Below are 20,229 nucleotides of genomic sequence, written 5' to 3' on the forward strand. Positions count from 1 at the left end.
TCACCCACTGATAGAGCACGCAGCATTTAGCCTGCAAAGACTAAGAGCTTCTTTTCCATTTGTTTTGTTGAATAAATTCTACAAACTCTGATTCCACTTGAGTAGAGAGTCAGTTTTTAGCTGTATTCTGAGATAGCTATGGAAAACTGGCATTCTTTAGTGTTTTCTTTCAAAAAATTTTTAGCATTAGTCTTTAAAGCTGGGCATGTCTTTAGTGTATCCTTTGAGATGTGAGATGTACCATCCGTGAGGCTTGAGCCACTTTCATAGACTTAGAATTTTAGATAAATTAGAAGCTCTTCAGTGAAAATTAACGGGGTTCTTTCTAAAAGTCATAAAGGATTAGAGACATTTGGGAGCAATCTCCAAAGAGTTGTTTGATTAGAGAGTTGCCAAGGATTTAAATAAAGGTACAAGCCTTGGAGTATTACTTCTAATGTTGTGTTTGCCACTTGGCCTGCCTCAGATTCGTGGCCCCTCAGTGGAACAAAAGCACTTAACAGATCTGTTCATTAAGATGATTTTTTTTCCTCCTTATGATGTCTTTAGAGCCTACTGTTAATAGCCTGGGAGTGATAAGGCTTTTATTTGGGTAGGTGAGAATGGCATCTATGTATTTCTTTTGTTTGTTTGTTTGATCTCCTTTTTAAATTTTATTTTATTTTTGGCTGCACCACGCAGCATGTGGGATCATAGTTCCCCAACCAGGGACCAAACCCGCACGCCCTGCATTGGAAGCACGGAGTCTTAACCGCTGGACCACCAGGGAAGTCCCCAGCATCTATGTATTTCTTAGAAATTGTTTCAACTCTTTATGAGCACCTGGGCCTGGGGAAACTCCTCCAACCTCTGCTTTCTGTTTCTGTTTTGTGTGTTTGTTTGGCTTTGAATCCCCCTTTAGATAAAATAGTTCAGATCTACCAGAAATTCTCAGGTGTGTCCTTAAGCAGAATCCTCAGAGAGAGCAAACTGGGGAAGAGAATGGACATTCAGTCCTCTTCAGGCCTTAAGCCACACTTCTGAACCCAAGTCAGCAGAGGTTGGATCTGTTTTGATCCTCTATATTAGCTTTCCTTGTCTTTACATTTGCCTTTAATACTCCAAATGTATCACTGCTGTTTTTATCCTCACCTTTCATTGCATCTTGTGCTATTTGTTCATACAGTGTCCGAATATTTTGTGACTTACTCATCTTCAATCTGTTGTTCCTGTGAAAATCCCAAAAGTTGCTCTTAATTTCACTCTTTCCGTCCCTTCACTTACCCATCCATTAGCAGGTCCTATTATTTTCCTCTAAAACATTCTGAATCTGATCGCTGCTCACCGTCTCCCCTGCTGTCACCAGGTTTTTGTGGGGACATATTTTCAGCTCATTTAGGTGAATATCAAGCAGTGCGGTTGCTGGGTCTGATGGTAAGAGCGTGTTTAATTTTGAAAGAAACTGCCAAACTGTCTTCCAAAGTGGCTGTACCATTTCGCATACACACCAGCAATGAATGAGAGTTCCTGTTGCTCCACATCCTCACCAGCATTTGATGTTGTCTGTGTTCTGGATTTTAGCCATTCTAATAGCTGTGTAGTGGGTATTTGTTTTAATTTACACTTCCATGACAAAGGTGGTGGAGCATCTTTTCATGTGCTTATTACAATCTGTCTATCTTCTTTGTCTGTTCAGGTCTTTTGTCCATTTTTTAATGAGTTGTTTGTTTTCCTATTGTTGAGTTTTAAGAGTTCTTTGTATATTTTAGATAACAGTTCTTTATCGAACATGTTCTTCGCAAATATTTTGTACGAGTCCAAGTCTTGTCTTCTTAATCTCTTGACGGTGTCTCTCACAGAACAGATTTTAATTTTTATGAAGTCCGGTTTATCAATTTTGTCTTTCATGGCTTGTGCCTTCAGTGGCACCTAAAAAGTCACTGTCACCCTCAAGGTCATCTAGATTTCCTCTTAAGTGTTTTATATGTACACGTTTTACATTTAGGTCTATAATCCATTTTGAGTATATTTTTGCATGTAGATGTACAGTTGTTCCAGCATTGCTTTTGAAGAGACTATTGAAGTCTTCCCTTCACTTCAATCTTCTGGAAGAGATTGTAAAGAGTTGGTATTATTTCTTACTTAAATGTTTGGTAGAATTCACTAGTGAACCTATTTGGGCCTGGAGCTTTCTGTTTTGAAAGGCTATTATTTATTGATTCAATTACCTTAGTAGCTACAGGCTTATTCAGTTTGTCTGTTTCTATTTGTGTGAGTTTTGGCAGATTGTGTCTTTCAAGGAATTGGTCCATTTCATCTAGGTTATCAAATTTGTGGGCATAGAACTGTTCATGTTATTACTTTATTTTCCTTTTAACATCCATAGGTTCTATAGTGATATCCTCTTTTTGTGTGTTCTGTCCTTTTTTTTTTTTTTTTTTGGCCTGCATAGAAGCTTATTGATTTTATTGATCTTTTCAAAGAATCAGCTTTATTTCAGTGTTTTTCGCTATGGATTTTCTGTTTTTGATTTTATTAATTTCTGCTTTTATTTTTATTATTTCTTTTATTTTGCTTACTTTAAGTTTAACTTGCTCTACTTTTTCTAGTTTCCTAAGGTGGAAGCTTATTGATTTTAGATCTTTCTTCTTTTCTAACATGCATTTAATGCTACAAATTTTCCTCTTGGCACTGCTTTTACGTATCACACAAATTTTGCTATTTTGTATCGTTATTTTCATTTGGTTAAAGGTATTTTAAAATTTCTCTTGTGATTTCTTCTTTGACCGTGTGTTATTTAGAAGTGTGTTCTTTATTCTCTGAGTATTTTAGAATTTTCCAGCTATCTTTCTGTTACTGATGTCTAGTTTACTTTCTTTGTGGTCTGAGAGCAGACATTGTATGATTTCAATTTTTAAAAAATTTGTAAAGGTGTGATTTTTGTTCAAGAATGTAGTCTATTTTGATGAATGTTTCACATGACCTTGAGAAGATTGTGTAATCTGCTGTTGTTGGATGAAGTAGCATATAGATGTCAATTAAGTTGATTGATGGTGCTCTTGAGTTCCGCTATGTCCTTACTGATTTTCTGCTGATGGATCTATTCACTTCTTTTAGGGGATGTTGAAGTCTCTAACTATAATAGTGGATATGTCTGTTTCTTCTTGCTGTTCTATTAGTTCTTGCCTCACATACTTTGATGCTTTATTATAAGACAGACACACCTTAAGGGTTGTTACCTCTTCTTGGAGAATTACCCCTTTATCATTACATAATGCCCCACTATATCCCTGATAATTTTTCTTGCTTTGAAGTCTGCTGTATCTGAAATTCATATAGGTACTCCAGCTTTATTTTTGATTAGTGTTTCCATGATATATCTTTTTCCATCCCTTTACTTTTAATCTATATGTGTATTCATATTTAAAGTGAGTTTCTTAGAGACAATATATAGTTGGGTCTTGTTTTTTCATCCACTCTGACCATCTCTGCCTTTTAATTAGTGTACTTAGGCCATTGACATTTAAAGTGATTACTGATATAGTTAGGTTGAAATCTATCTTATTTGTTAATGTTTTCTATTTGTTGCCCTTGTTCTTTGTTCTTATTTTTCTCTTTGGTCATCATTAAAAAAAATTTTTTTTTCTGTCATTCTCCCTCCTCTGAGACTCAAATTACATTTATGTTAAAATGCTTAATATTGTCTCATAGGGCATGGATGCTCTTTCAGTTTTTTATAGTGTTTTTCCTCTGTGTGCTTCATTTTGGGTAGTTTCTGTTCCTGTGTATTCTACTTCACTTATCTTTTCTTCTGCAGTGTCTAAAGTGCTGTTAATCTCTTCAATGTGATTTTTATTTCATTTACTATATTTTTCATCTTTAGAAGCTTCATATTATATATATATGAAAGATATGTATATGAAAAAAAGAAAGATGTATGTATCTTGTGTATCATATATATCATATATCTTTTATTTCTCTCTGCTACTTTTTGGTTGAATACTGGATATGGCAAATTTTATTTATTGGTGCCTGATTTTGTTTTTATTTGTCTTTTTTTTTTAACCTATGGGTTCTGAGAGCCATAGGTGATTTTTATTTTACTTTGTTTTATTTTTAAAAATTTTTATTTATTTATGGCTGCATTGGGTCTTTGTTGCTGCATACGGACTTTAGTTGTGGCGAGCAGGGGCTACTCTTCATTGCGGTGTGTGGGCTTCTCACTGCGGTGGCTTCTACTCTTTGTTGCGGAGCACAGGCTCTAGGCATTCGGGCTTCAGTAGTTGTGGCTCGTGGGCTCAGTAGTTGTGGCTCGTGGGCTCTAGAGCACAGGCTCAGTAGTTGTGGCACATGGACTTAGTTGCTCTGTGGCATGTGGGATCTTCCTGGACCAGGGCTCAAACCCATGTCCCCTGCATTGGCAGGCGGATTCTCAACCACTGCGCCACCAGGGAAGTCCCGCCTGATTTTGTTATATTCTTCTAAGTAGTGTTGGACTTTGCTCTAGTGAGTAATTAAATTATTTGGAATAAGTTAGATTCTTTTGAGGCTTGCTTTTAAGCTTTTAAGTGGATCTAGGGCAGCCTTTAATATAGTACTTATTTAACGCTACTACTAAGATTATGCTTTTCTAAAGACTCTATTGTCTCAGGTAGTAGGAACCATTCTGGCTGCTGAGAACACAGAGTATTCCTGGCCCTATGTGAGGTCTGAGATTTGTCTAGCCTATAGCTTTCTGGAACTTCTTTTCCTGCCTGTGGGAAGTTTTCATTCACACATGCACAGCTGAATACGTAGCCAAAGACTTGAAGGAACCCTTCTGTAGATGTCCACTTACTCTCTCCCTGTGTGGGTTCTTCTGTTCCAGTATTCTGCCTTACAAATCCTTGCTGCCTTGGCCTTCCTAAACTGTAGTCTCTGTCTTCACAACTCAGCAAGAGAGAAAACCGAAAACTCTGAGTTCTGATATCCCCATCCCTACTCTGTGACTTTGAAACTGTTTCTAGCTAGTAAACTAAGGCTCACCTATTTTATTTCTCCTATCTTTGGGGTCGCTGTTTTCCAGTGTCAGAAACCTTTGTTTCCTATTTTCGGTCTGTTTTGTAGTTTTTTAGGGTAAGAAGGTAAACCTTGTCACGGTTACTCCATGATGTCCATAAGCAGGAGTCCTGCAATTGGCATTTTGCATTTCCTTTCTTCTGTTTAGAGGTAATTTTATGGGTTGTTTTTGCTGACATGTAGGGGGTGTGGTGGTCTTTGCTTCCTAGTTTAAGTCATTGTCTTTCTTAGTATCTTGCTAAGAAGCCTCTGTTGCTTACATAGGAAATCATGTGTTGCTGGGGACAGTTTGGTTCTCTTCTTTGTAATAGAGGACGCGACATCCTAAGCAGAGGTGTTACAGATTTTGCCTCACATGTGGCATCATTTCTTAGAATACGCAACAACTTGGCCATTGGTTTTTCTCCCACTGCATGTGGTTTTAGGCATATTCTTCAGCTGATGAATTCACCACCTTCTCCATTCTTGGGTCGTGAATCTGTAGGCTTGAATTCTGTTCTGAGAGCCAAAGCTTTGCAACATGCTGAGTTGGTTGGTTTGCTGCCTGGAAAATTGTTAGGGCAAAATTGATACTTTGACTGGGGAAGGAAAGAGGCAGATTTTCAGATGAAAGATGTTCAACTCCAAATAATACAAAAAGTTTTGGCTTATTCTAAAGGCATGGGTAGAATTAGATGTATCATGAGAAAGGGAAAGAAGTTCAGCCCATAAATAGTGGTGAGTGGGTATCATAAGACTACAAATAAGTAGGGTAACCCTACAGCCTGTTTGCTAAGGACAGTCCTGGTTTATGCCTGTTGTCCTGCAATAATTATTAATAACATCCCCTTCCACTATTGAAAGTATCATGGTTTTTGATGGTTTTATACCATATGACTATACATATATATGTCATCCTACTTACAAAGAATGGTTTAAAGAATACATGGTAATTGTTAATTCTTTGGTTCTTGTCATTCTTCTTGAGTGATGGATTTACTGTTTACTTTGTGTTTTAGTGAAATAGTATTTAGTGACTGATAAGTGTGTGTTGGGTGTTTTTGGTTTTTTTTTGAATTTTTGGTATTTTTCCTGCAGATGATCTCAATGCCACCCACCAACACTGTGTTTTGGCTGGTTTACCACCTCGATTTAGTTCCACCCACCGAGTGGCAGAGGTAAGTGTAAATAAAAATGTGACTCAAACTTAATTGGATGTGACAGAAGTGGTTGCATGAGCAATTTATCATAGAACTTTGGAAGAATATTTGATAGGAAAATTGCTTCCATCTAACTAGACTTTAGCCTCTATTTACTTGCTTTTTTAGCTTTGAGTTGTGTTGGATCCAGTTTTTAAAAGTGTGTTCACAGCCTGGGATAAGTATATTTTGCTTCTTTGGGGTTATGTTTCTTGGAAAAGGTGCCAGCAAGAGGGCACCTTGGCAGGTGTTGCTGGTTAGAGATTTTCTAAGGGGTTTGTATCTGTCAAGGTCAAGGGCAGGAGATGGCCAGAACAAAATAGTAGATTTGTGTGCTTGTGCATGTGTTAGCTGTGACTGGCCTCAGATGGTTGAGAATTTATATTTCCCTTAACTTTTGGGTCAGGCTTCCAGGCATGTGAATGTAAATTAAGGAGAAAGTTACAGTGGTGCCAGGGAATTTCCAAACTCCCCAGTTGTGTTCCTAACCCAGAATTTATTGCTAAATTCTGCCACCACTTGCAGTGGCTGATAGTCAGCTGATTAGACTAGTTCAGAATGGAAACTTAAGAGATGAGGGAAGCCTTTAGTAGTCACCCTGGAGTATTGTGTGTGCTCAGTTAAGAAGTGTTCCAGAGGGCAGGGGAATGATCATGAAAAGGATTACAAGTTGACCTCGTATCCAAGCTTGTTATCTGTGCTTTGCTTTTATAGCTTGACTTTTCATTGTACCACAAGGGGACCAGTGTGAGAAAGTTGGGCAGACGGAATACAGTTAAGTGGCGGGGAAGCACAAGCACAAGACCTTTCCAGTCCTGAGACTGTGTGAGTCTATAAGGCAGTGTCATGTCTTTTGGTATTTAGGTAGCTTTTCTAGTGGACTGGTCATGTTGCTAGGTGGCAGAGAGGACACGAGTGTCTGTTTAAATCAAGATGCCAGCAAGCCCATCAAGCGTTCCTTCCCCCTTTTCTCCCTTTCTTCTCTCTTCCATTCAATCATTCATCTAAATATTTGAGTGCCTGTTCTATGTCCAGCAGCACTAGAGGCATGAGAGAGAGAGAGAGCCATCAACATGACAGGTATGGCCACTAGCTTTGCTGAACTTCCATTTTAGTTTGAGAGACAACTATTAAATAGATAAAAACACAAATAATTATCTTAGAGACCTAAAAAAGTAAGTTCTGTTAGGAAGGAAGAAAGGAAGGAAGGAAGGAGTGAGTGAAGGAAGGCAAAAAAGAGTGAGCAAGCATTTATAGAGCATCTAATATGTGCTTTGTATTGTACAAAAAAGACTTCATTTTTTGTATAATACAAGGTGATACAGACATCTGTCTTTCTAGCTAGAACTCTCCCAAGAATTCTTTAGAGTATGTGGCTACTTATGTGTATCTTTGCACCTTTCCTAATCCAGTCTGGAAAAGTGGACAAGATGACTAGTGCTGTGCTCAGAGGGTTGGTACAAAATGATGAATAAGAAGTTTCTCAAAATGTATTTGATAAGGATAACAATCATATCTAATTCATAGGGTTCTTGTGAGGATTAAGTGAGTTAATACGTGTAAGTCTTTTAGAACAGTGGCAGGTATAGAGTATGCATTCAAAGAATGTTAGCCACTACTACTATTATTAAATTACTACTACCTCTATGACTACTGCTGCTGCTGCTGCTACTACTATTACTACTACTGTCTTTTCAGTTATCCTGATGAAAAGCTAGTAGGAGGCAGGAACAACAAAAGCTCTTTGTGTGGAAGGCTATTCTGTCTCCATTTATACACTAGAATGTACGTAATAAAGCAGGAGAACTTAAGTCATCAATGAGTCTTAATTGGAAGAGTTGCTATTAACTGAAAGCTACTACTCGGAAGAAGGGAAGTGATTTTAGTTCTTTCATCCATTCTGCAAACTTTCGTTGAAATTTCCAGTGCTCAAGGTATTCTTTTAGACACTTGTGAACACGTAGAGTGCAGAATAGAGAGTAGCAAACAGCATAAGCCTTCACGAGTGACATGAGATGTAAGACTTGAACATGTAGGAATTAGGGGATTTTAGGACATTTTAAGACATTTAAGAGTCCTCATCCCATTAGGTGGAAATCTTGTGATCCGATGGGATGGGGATACAAAGGGAGTATTGAGTGGCTCAACTTTGACTGAATCCCAGGATGCCAGAAAGGGAGTGTTGGCAGATAAAGGCTGATCCCTGAATGACCGGATTGTGAAAGATCTTGGATATCAGGTTAGGTGTGTTTTAACTTAAGTTGGTTCAGGTGGGCGTTATTGATGATTTATTTATCGCAGTAGTGACATATTGGAGATATCTTTAAGAAGATGAAAATGATAGAGACATCAATTAAACCTGTTGGTCTGAACTAAGGTCATGGCAACAGGAAAAAAGAAGAAATTCCCTTGACTAATGTAGGAGACATAGTGACAGACTTGGCAACTGATTGAAGTGGAGGGAGGAATGTAAGAATCAATGAGTGAGTGGATGAATGGATGAACAAATGAATGAATGAGTGAATGAATGGACACACTAACCAAGTAACTCTTTATTGGATGCTTGTCATGCACTGGGCTTTTGGGTGACTCTGAGGTTTCAAGCTTGGGTGATTTGGAGATGACATTACCATAAGTAGAAATAGGGATCTAAGACACGAGGGGAAGACAGTAGTTCAGTTTTGAACAGGCTGAGTCAGAGCTGCCAAGAGGAGAGGTCCAGCAGACAAATGGAAATTTGGGACTAAAACTTGTGAGAGATCAGGAAACCTTTCCTTCTCCACCTCCTATGATAAATACACACATTCAGAATGCAGTTTGAAAAGTACCCCTCTGGCCTTATTTCCTTTTTTTCCAAGTGGACCATCTTAACTAAAGTAGCAGTGCTTTCAAAATAGCCTGAGGTTTAGCTTTCTCTGCTTTAGTCATAGCTGTATTTGTATCTTCTAATTTTTAGGCAAAATTTTGAGCATTAATTAATTTTTAAAAAAGAGGTGGATATGCATAGTGATAATAATAATATAATCCCAAATCTGTATCTTTTATATTATCTCTACTTCAGTTCAAGCTTATGATACTTTACTAATTAGACATACATAATGTGAATGATGTGACTATCCTGCTTTCTATATTATAGATCAGGATCAGCAAATTCTATGGCCTTTGGGTCAGCCAGCTCTTTTTGTAAATAAAGTTTTATTGGAACACAGCCACGCTCACTTATTTACATATTGTTTATGGCTGCTTTGGAGCTACCATGGCAGAGCTGAGTAGTTGAACACAGACCTTATGGCCTGCAAGCCTAAAATATCTACTATCTGACCTTTTTAAGAAAAAGTTTGCTGACTCTGTTTTACATGATTCTGTGTATACAGGCTTTAAAGTTAAAAGGAATTTTTTTAAAAAATCATCATTTTAAGGTTAACTTTTTATTTCTACCAAAAGTCAAAAATGATAGTATTCAATGCTGGTAAAGTTACAGTGAAACTGTATATTCATACACTACTGGTAGTTTTTCTAATTAGTATATTTTTTGGAAAGCTCTATGGGGATGTGTGTAAAGCCCCATAAAAATATTCATATCTTTGATCTCATAACTGTTTTGGGGAATCAAACCTAGGAAATAATTCAAAGGAAGTATATACATAAAGATATTTATCTAGTATGATTAACAGTAGTGAAAAGCTGGACAGAACCTTAATGCCTTTATTTTATGTGACTTGCTAATTAAATTGTTAATATCACCTCATTGAGCAGCATTGACCATGGTAGTTTTGAATACTTATGTACAAACAGTGAAAAGTAGCATGTACATTGATATGTATATATTCATTACAGCTGTGTGTGGATGAAGAATTACACGCAATAAAAATAATTAAAATAGAGTATGGTGGCAGGATTATGTTTTTATCTTACTTACAATTTTTAATTTCATCTTATATTATTATTTTCAGTAATAGAAAAGGGAAAAGATTTTTTTCTACAACACTATAGTTAACATTATTTTTTCCCTCAATACAGAGAGGAAAAAAATCCATGCAACTTTATAGCCCTCACTTGTTCTACAAATGTCCTTTCCTTCATACAGTATTAAATTAGACTTCTTTTCTGTGCCAAACAAAATGATTCGCTATTTTCTGCCTGTTCACAATATGTAGGAAACAGATTGTCTTAAGGAAATGATGTTCTGAAATTCATTTTAGTTAATCAGAGAAGAAATCTATTCAGTTTTTGGTTGCAAAAATGTGACTAGAGTATGTCTGATGACTCTCGACCTTTATTTGATTTTAGTTTGTTTCTGGTTGTGACAGAATGTTCTTGGGATGCAACACAGAATATATGTTTTTTTAAAATTTAAATTCTATGTATAATTATATTTTGAATAGGTAGTTACTCAAATGGTTCAAAACTCAAAAAGTACCTAAGAGTGTACAGTTAAAGCCTATTTCTCCTCACACCAGTCAGCTCCTCTTCCCCAGAGGCAACCAATGTTATCAGATTTTTGTTATCCTTTCAGTGATACTTAATACATATATAAGCAAACACATATGTAATTTTTAAAATTTCTTATATAAATGTTAGTCTACACACTATTCTGCACTTTTTGTTTTGTTTTATTTTAGTAAACCTTGATGATAATTACTTAGCAATATGCAGTTCTTAGAGTAGGGAATTTTTTTTTTAAGATATGATACCAAAAGCATAAGCCATCAAAGAAAAAATAGGTGAATTGGACTCTATCGAAGTTAAAAACTTTATGCGTCAAAGGGTACCATCACAAAAGTGAAAAGGCAGAATGGGAGAAAATATTTGCAAATCATACATCTCACAAGGTGCCCGTATTTAGATTTATATAAAGAACTCTTACAGCTCAATGATTAAAAAGATAAATAATCCAACTTTTTAAACAGGTAAAGGATCTGAATAGACATGTGTCCAAAGGAGATATACAAGCGGCCTATAAACACATGCAAAGATGCTCATCATCATTAGTCATTGGGGAAATGCAAATCAAAACCACAGTGACATACCACTGCACACCCTCTGGAATAGGTATAATCAGAATCACAGTGACAAGTGTTGGTGAGGATGTGTGGAAAGTGGAACCCTCATACATTGCTGGAGGGAACGTAAAATGGCGCAGCCACTTTGGAAAACCGTCTGGCACTTCTTCAGAAGGTTAAATTCAGAGTTACCCTATTGCCCAGCAATTCCAGGCCTAGGTAATACACACCCAAGAGAAGTGAAAACTTGTACGTGAATGTTCATAGTAGCTTAATTCATAATAGCCAGAAAGTGGAAACAGCCCACAGGTTCATCACCTAACGAATAGAGAAACAAAAGGCAGCATATCTGTGCAATTGAATGATTATTTGCCAATAAACAGGAACGGGGTACTGACACATGTACAACATGGATGAACCTTGAAAATATACTAAGTGAAAGAAGCCAGTCACAAAGGACCACATATTGTATGATTCCATTTATATGAAATATCCAGAGTAGTCAAATCTATAGACCCATAAAGTAGATTAGTGGTTGCCTAGGGCTGGGAAGGCTGGTGGAAATGGGAGGGGGTGACTGCTAAAAGGTACAGCGTTTCTTTCTGGAGTGATACAAATGTTCTGAAGTTAACTGTAGTGATGGTTGCACAACTCTGTGAATATACTAAAAGACATTGAATTGTATGCTTTAAGTGGGTAAATTTTATGACATGTGAATTTTATATCTCAATAAAACTGTTACCACTCCCCATGCCCTCCAAAAAAACTAGGTCTGATTATAGATTCTTTACATCAGATGAACTGTAATCACCCAGGAAAAATATATATATTCTCCCCTCCTTTTTTTTTGGTTGCAAGCATGGCTCCATCAGAGTTCGTTTAACTGGTCTTTTATTGATGGGAAATTTTGTGTTGTTTTTGATCTTTTATTATAGTAGATGGCATTTCAATTAATTACCTCTTATGTAGGTTACTCCATACTTGGGAAAGTAAAGGTGCAGGTAGAGTATGTTTATAGACAGAATGTCATTAAAAAAATGTTGTAGGGTTGTCTGTGGGACAAAAGTGAGTGATAATTCATTCCCATTTTTTGTTTTTTCTTTGTAGTAAATTGGAGCCACTGCCCTTCTGCTCCCCACACTTTGGGATCTTCATATTAAAATACATATTAGTCAAGCTTCTGTTTTTGGCACAGAAACTTCATTTTTTTTGCCCAGGCATGCCCAGGTCACATTGTATAAAGTGGCAGTAACTGTGCAAAGAATTTTTGTACCAGGGGATTAGCCTTCAAGGTTATTTCGAAGGGATCCATTTAAATTGTAAATATTAAAATAAAAATACTCCGGGGAGACATTTCCCTCATTGGGTCTAAAGGATATTTACAGCAGGCGTTTTCTCATTCTAGGAAATCGTGTCATTATCAAAACAAACGGATGCACACTCCACCTGCATCCTCTTCTTTTCTGACATATGCTCATTCAAAGAAGGAGTTTGTCCATTTGACCTCTGTTTTGCTCCCACGGACTTAGAGAGGGATGGACTAGTTATCTGTGCCTTTGCTGATACCCAGGTGCTAAGTTATGCCTTTCAACATGCCTTGAGGGTACGAACCACATATTCTCCATTATTTGAAGAATCTATTCTGCCAAGGCAGACTTGCAACTGCCTAGTGTATGCTTTTCGCAGAAAAGGAAAATGAGTTCTTTGCCCTGTGTTTATAACTTCATTTTTTTCCCCATTGCTGTTCTATTTTGTGTGCTTTTGAACCAGTTCTACAGTCTGGTTACCTTTTTTTCCCCATTGTTAGGTGCAGGCCACTTGAGATAAAGTCAGTGTTCTTGACTTCTTGGTTCATTAGTTATTCCTCCAATGACTACTTATTAAGTTTCTTTTATTTAAGACTCAGTTCTAGGTGCTGCAGTATATGTATAGTATATACATTTTGAAACAGGGCTTTAGCCTTCAGGGAGCCTATTCTTTGGAGATATGAAGCCCATGCAATAAAAAGCAGCAAGGTGAGTGACCCAGGTGACGGCCAAGCTGGCAGCACAGAGCCCAAGGAGAAAGCTTCTAGAGTCATTGTTAAGTTGAGAAGCATAGGCTGACCTGTGAGGGCGACAGGCCCGGGAAGGGGGCAGACGTCCTAGGAAGAGAGGCACGGTAACCTTGGAGTTTGCTTACCATCTCGGTGGCTGGTTCTGTCTCTGCAGTGCTCGACGGGGACCTTGGATTACATCTTACAGCGCTGCCAGTCGGCCCTGCAGAATATCCGCGATGAGGCGGACAATGGTGAAGTCTCTTTGAAATCCTTGGAGCCAGTGGTTTTGAAACACGGAGAAGAAATCCACAACGAGGTAAGGACTTTCAAGAACTGTGAAGATTCTCTCCTACTTGCGAGCTAACAAGTTATGCGGCCACAGTTTGCTATGAATATAAGAGACAAAGGATGGTTCATTACTTACAATAGCAGTAGCCAGGGCGTCAGCATTTTTGCGCCAGTTCTCCAAGCCTCTGTTTCCACAGGATAACGCACAGTGGGCTGGATAGCATGTGCACTTGGAGGGGTTGTGTTCTAGAAGAGGAGCCTGAGCTGAGGTAACCCGACTCTTCCATGATGGGCAGTAGGCATGTCTGTCGTTTGCTCCAGATCGAGACACATCTTTATCCTCCAAGTCTGTTAGCAGTCCTACCCTTTATTCTGGAGGGAGAAACTCTATCTTCCAAGCGTGTTCACTATAAAGACATCCTTGCAATGAGAGTGTGAAGCAAAGGGCAAGATATGTAGAAACGCAAACAAGAGACCCATGAAGGATAATCTTCCAGCAAGGACTGATGGAAACTGAAGGTGGATCCTTGGAGCAGGTGGGACCCTACGAGCCTTGCCTTTTGTTTAGGAAATTAGTAGCAATTCTGAATCTGTGGGACCAGCATGTCTGGATCCCATGAGTCAGTGTTTCAAAAACTTTGTTAGTTTCATTAATACGTTTTCAATTTTTGCTCTGTCTTTGGACTACATATATTGTTATCTCTTCAATACTTTTAAAAGAATCAACTCTTTTTTTTTTGTAAATAAAATTTTTTAAAAAGGAAGCTTTATATTACCACTTTTAAGTGGAAAGCTGGTATCACTAGCCAAAAGAAAAAGTAACCAGAAAACTCTAGCCTGTGAAAACAGCAATGTTATACTATTCCAGCAGATGCTTTTGGCTGGAGAAGGTTCTGAGCCTACAGTCTCTATTCTTCATGTTAAGAAGGAAGATTAGTGCACAACTTCCTACACTTTCTAAAAGTCATTGAATTCTACACTGAAAATGGGTGAATTTTATGGTGGGTAAATAATACCTCAAAAAAAAAAAAAAACCATTGAAAGTCAAAAAGAGATTACCAAGTGGTAGAGAATCTTTGAAGATTATCATCAATCAAAGACTTTTTCTTTGATATAATTAGAAGGATTGGTGGAGAATTGGAATACAAAAATGTTCTCAATCATCTCAATAAATAATTGCTGAGCATGCACAAGGCACTCTTTCTGGGTGCTTTCGGATATGTTGGTAAATAAAATAGACATTCTAGTGCAGGGAGATGACAATAAATAATAAACACACTGCATCAGTTTATTATATAGTATGTTAGAAGTTGATAAGTGGTACAGGAAAAACCAAACAGGGCAAGGTAACGGAGATTGAGATAAGCAGAGAACACTTCGCTGACAAGATGTCCTTTGAGCAGAGACTTGAAGGAGGTTGAGGAAGGGAGCCATGTGGTTATCCGGGGAACAGCGTTTCAGGCCGGGGGAAAAACCACTGCAAGGGCCGTGCGGGTGGGAGAATGCCTGGCGTTCGTGGACTAGTTCAGGGACGGTCCGCTGTGAGTGGTGGGAGTGAGGCTGTTAGTTACAGAAGATGAGGTCACGGAGGTGGTGTGAGGGGATGGGGAGCTGCAGATTGTATCAGTCGTTGGAGGTGTCTGTAAGGACAAAGACTTTCCTTTTTACTCTGAGGGTAATAGGGAGCCATTGAGGGTGTTTGAGCAGAGGAGAACAATGTTCCCACAATGCCATGTAATATCTTTAAAAAGATATTTGCTTATCTTATGAGCTGCTCCTCGGCTTGAATAGAGAGGTCTTGAATCTGAGTAACATGTGTGCCAGTCTTCTCTAATCCCCCAGTCTTTGATTCTTCAAGGTCATCTTCTTACTTTCAGAATGAATTCCACATGTCAGGGCACATCATCAGATGCTCTCCTTTTGTCATGCAAGTTGGCATGCTCATGCTCTTCTGGGTTCTGTTGTTGAATGAGAGCACACATGTCTATAATCCTTTCCACGGTTCTTATTGTTTGCTTTCCTCTTTCTTAAAGGCCATGTGCCTTTATTGGACTAATTATAGGATGAAGCCCTTGGTTTCACGTCTGCAGACTTTTGGGCTGTGTCGGTTTAGAAGTGGTTGGTTTTCCTTGTCTTAGATACTTTCTAACTAAACAATTTGGGGACTTTGGAGATTGGAACTGAGTACCTTAAGAAGATTTTCTTTTTCCAATTTAAGATGCTTAAAAAGATTTTTGGTCAGGTATAAGCAGAACCTTCCTCTGTGTTTATAAAGTAGTCTGTTTTCCTTCTTAAAAATCATAAAATATGGAATTCAGTCTTGTCACCTAGTAAATTTCCCCTCGGAAAATGTACTATTTGATGCCATCATTTGGTTCTCATTTTGTTCTGATCAGACCTGCATCTTCCTTACAGCTACTGGGAAAGGGCTTTCATTGGGTAGCTCTTTGTAGATTGGACCTTAGCATCTCTTCCTGGTCTAATGTCTTTCTCCGTGAAAAAACTTATTTCATTTATTACAGTGAGCACTGACCCCAATGGGCGTGTTCCCACATGGGCATGATGGGCATGATGCCCAATGGGCATCTCGAGGGAAATGCATAAGCTGACCTGGGACCAAATCAAGAACCCAAACTAACTTGGCAGAAGTAGGTGTCATTTGCTTACCTGTAAGAGTGTTGGAAATGATTTCCAACTATACAGTGATGTGGTGACTCAGAAATACGGTTTTGGAATCTTACAAACTTTGCTCCCCAATGTCTAAGTGTCCAGTGACTAAGGTTCAGGTAGGTGGGTGGATTCTGTTTGTGCTTCCCCTTCAGACTTTTTCTAGAGATTTCTAGGAGAATAGCTTTTCTTGGTTGACCTTTCTCTTTTTGACTATTCCATGGAGAAGGCAGGTGCAGGTGAATTAGGAAGGTTCTAGAGATGTTTCTCTGGGTCACAGCTACGTAACTAACACTATTGTGAACGTGTGTTCATTTTTCTCTGATGATTCAGAAGGCCCTTCAAGATCCTGCAAGTTCCCTAGGCTGTCAGTGTGCCTTCTGATACCTGTGGGCATTAGGTATCTTTGTATTGTCACTGCACCAAAGATTGAATAATAGTGAATTTCCATTAAGTGCATGTCTGAAACCTGGGAGTTTGTTTTAAAAGCATCATGAACCCTGAGAGCACCTCAGGAGAGTTCCGGAAGCTGTGAGCCTCCCGGGAGGGTCTACACTCCGGAGAAGGGATGAAGACCCTCCTCCTGTCACGGCTAGCACGCTATCAGTCAGTCAGTATGGTGAGACTGTGATTCTTTTTAGCCTTGAAGTAATAAAGCTTCTGTTCTGTTCTGAATCCTGACCCTTTGGTTTTCATGCGGCATCCACCCTGCAGCTGCAGCTTTCCTTCCTCATCCCCAGAGTTTGGGGTGGAGGGGTGCACACCTTTTTTTTTTTTGGTAACTCAAACTGAATCAAGCAGCTGGAAATATTTTTTGCTTCCTTAATTAATTTTAAGGAGGGAGGCAACTGCTTCTCTTGGCAATGTTAGCACTGGTGAGGGTGGCATTTGATGAATATCCTGTAATATTTTTTGCCCACAACATCGAAGTGAAAAAGTCAGGTTATGGAGTTGATTAAAATACATGCCAATGGGTTTGATGCCCACAAAGATTGTATCTCCTGGGCAGTACTTCCACCCCTGAAAAAAAACCCTGTTGGGAATAAGTTTCAGGGTTGAACTTTTCTGACTGGCCTCAGTGGAACGGGGGTGAGCATGAATTGACATGATTGTTAAAACTTCTCTTGCTCAGAAGATTTCATAAGATTGTGAGATTCTTGAGGACAGTAAGTGGCGGGCCTTGTGGCCTCATTTGGTCTGTTTTCTTAGTATCTACCAAGTGCCTGGCATATGGTCAGCTGTTCATTATTAACCCACTTAATCCTCACCACAAACCTATGTGGTGATTATGTAATTATCCTTATTTTACAGATGACAGAACTATTCAGTAGTGGAGCCCAGATCTGAACTGACTCCAGAACCCTTATTCTTAACCATGACACTGTCTGCTTCAAAAGATAGTTGGGCATCTAAGGAGGAAGATAAAGTCTTTATTTACTAAAATGGAACAGGGTCTTTCTTTGCTCTCTTGTCCAACAGCAAAGTTTCCAGGTATGCCCCTCTCCTTGCTTCTGAGTTTTCATTTACTGAAATCCAGACTCTATTGTACCTTTAAAGGCTGAATGAACTAATTACATATGATAATTATTTTGTTTCCTGGGATATCATGGTTGCCAAGGTTTATATGTTTTGTTCTTATAATGGAAAAAACCAGCCCAAAGATAGAAAAACCCTTTCGGCTCTCCCAAACATAGGGCTTGATGCTTTGCTGACAGGTTGTTCCTATAGTGTGAACAAATTTTATGTGAAATCTATTAAAAAGAACTCTTTTTTTCTTGTAACAAATAATGTTGTTAAACCTGTATCTAAAGAGAAGTTGAACTACACTTGTATTCATTTTCCTTTCAAAGCAGTTAAGTTTACCTCTGTTAACCACTGTCTTCTAATACCGCAGATAAGGTTTAGCAACTATTGTCTGAATATTGTCTACATTCCTTTTTTTTTTTCCTGTTTAAACAGCTTTAACTGAAATCAGTTCTACATATCAAACAAACATTTAGTTAATGTAAACTAAAACCCTTTCATATGACTTGGTGTTCTCAGGTTAGTTATTTGAGCCATTTTCACCATTGTTAAATCTTCACAAGTTGCTTTTGTTTGCCTCATGAAAGTTCAATATGGATAAACAAACAAAAAAAATTCTTTGTGGTAACAGGTGAAGATTATGATAGCTCTGTGCCTGTATATGGAACATGATTACCTTAGCAAAGCCAACCTTACTCAACATTAAGCTGTGAAAGCTCTACATTTCTTTAGACAACAGAGGTAGAAAGAGCTTTGGGATGAATGAAGTTGTACTTTGATTGTAAAATTTGATTTTCAAGTTGGAGATGAGTGAAAGAAAATAGATAGGAAACAATTTCTTATTCTTTCAAAGCTTTACTCAGTCTCTCACCTACACATATTGGGATTATTTCAACTGCAGGAAGCAGAAAACTCAACCCGAACTGGTTTAAGCACAAAGGGCTTCAGGAATAGCTTGATCAAGAGTCAGTTGATGCCACCAGGACCCGGTTTTTAACTGTTCATCTTGCAGCTGCTTCCTACTGTGTTGCCTCCATTCTTCCCATTCTGCAAAATGTTTGAAGAATCCTCTTCCTGTATCTTCTGACAGTCTCAAGACTTATTCTGATTGAACATATGCCTGTTTCCCCCAAACCCAGTTATGTGACTAGGAGAAGTGTGGTGGGCTGATTGGCTCAGATTGGGTTGCACGTTCCACTCCTGGTATAAGAGCTGGAGCTTTACCCAGACCACATGGACTGAGATTGGGGAAGGGAATGGATTATCAAATGAATAATGGGGTTTGGCTAGAATAGAATGATGTTAAGGAGGCACATATTTGAAGTTTACCATAGTAGGTTCATAGGAAGGAAAATAAATTATCAGTGTCTTTACTGTTCTTTTTACCTATTGTCATTTGCCCTGACTGAACTGAAAGTGACAATTTAAATGGCTCTGTAGGTTTTATGCCACCATAATTAACTTTATATTGTTCAAGTTGTCTGAGTTGACATTACCACCAGCTCCTCCTGGCCCATGGGTAAATTCCTTGTTTATTTTAGATCTAAGAAGCTTAAAATTGATATCTTCTAATATGTGGCTGTGTTTTGCTCTTAATACTAGTTCTTTAAGAAAGATATTTAATGAAAACATATTTTGTTTGATTATATCTTTCCCATGCTACACAGTGCAGGCTGCTGTCAACTTTAGGATCTCAGGATTTGTTGTTGATTGACTTATAGTTTCCTCATGTCCGAGTGATGAATGTGACTGAAAACCCCCTCCCCAGCCTGACCTGGGTTGTCTCAGTAAGCTTTAAGACTACTCTCTTCCTGACTTGCAAAAAGGCTCAGGAGACTCCAAGTTATATTGGGAACTGGTTAGGCTGAGCTTTTCTCACCTTTTCTCACCCTATGGCTGTGAAGTTACTGGAGGAGAACTGAGTGACGAAGTTTACTGTCCTTGATTGTCCACCACGGGGGCATTATAACCACAGGCTTGTCTTTATGATCCCCAGGTCGAGTTTGAGTGGCTGAGACAGTTTTGGTTTCAAGGCAATCGATACAAAAGGTGCACCGATTGGTGGTGTCAACCTATGACTCAGCTGGAAGAGCTGTGGAAGAAGATGGAAGGCCTGGTAAGTATCTGGGACCGGATTTCCTGGGATGTTGTGCTCCGGCAATCCTCGGCTGCCTGATTTGCATGGGTAAATGCAAGAGAAAGACAAGTATCATATGATATCGCTTATATGTGGCATCTAAAAAAAAATGATACAAATGAACTTATTTACAAAACAGAAATAGACTCACAGACATAGAAAACAAACTTACGGTTCCCAAAGGGGAAGGGGAGGCGGGGCTGGATAAATGAGGAGTTTGGGATTAACAGATACATGCTACTATAAATAAAATAAACAACAAAGACCTGTGTAGCACAGGGAACTATATTCAATATCTTATAATAATCTATAATGGAAAAGAATCTGAAAAAGAATAGATTTATTTTTTATTTTATT

The 20,229-nt window shown here is 38.4% G+C and overlaps 1 protein-coding gene across 4 annotated transcripts in view; it reads left to right on the top strand.

Moving 5' to 3' along the window:
- FTO (FTO alpha-ketoglutarate dependent dioxygenase) overlaps positions 1-20,229 on the top strand; it is a 371,417-nt gene that overhangs the window by 145,529 nt on the left and 205,659 nt on the right. For all 4 annotated transcript variants that reach the window (XM_082438911.1, XM_082438910.1, XM_082438909.1 and 1 more), the window contains exons 5-7: positions 6,115-6,194; positions 13,429-13,572; positions 19,732-19,851. In XM_082438911.1, the coding sequence (XP_082295037.1) occupies positions 6,115-6,194; positions 13,429-13,572; positions 19,732-19,851 (344 nt within the window). The remainder of the gene's footprint in view (positions 1-6,114; positions 6,195-13,428; positions 13,573-19,731; positions 19,852-20,229) is intronic.

This window comes from Balaenoptera physalus, assembly GCF_965194825.1.
Source record: "Balaenoptera physalus genome assembly, chromosome: 19".
Lineage (NCBI taxonomy): Eukaryota > Metazoa > Chordata > Mammalia > Artiodactyla > Balaenopteridae > Balaenoptera > Balaenoptera physalus.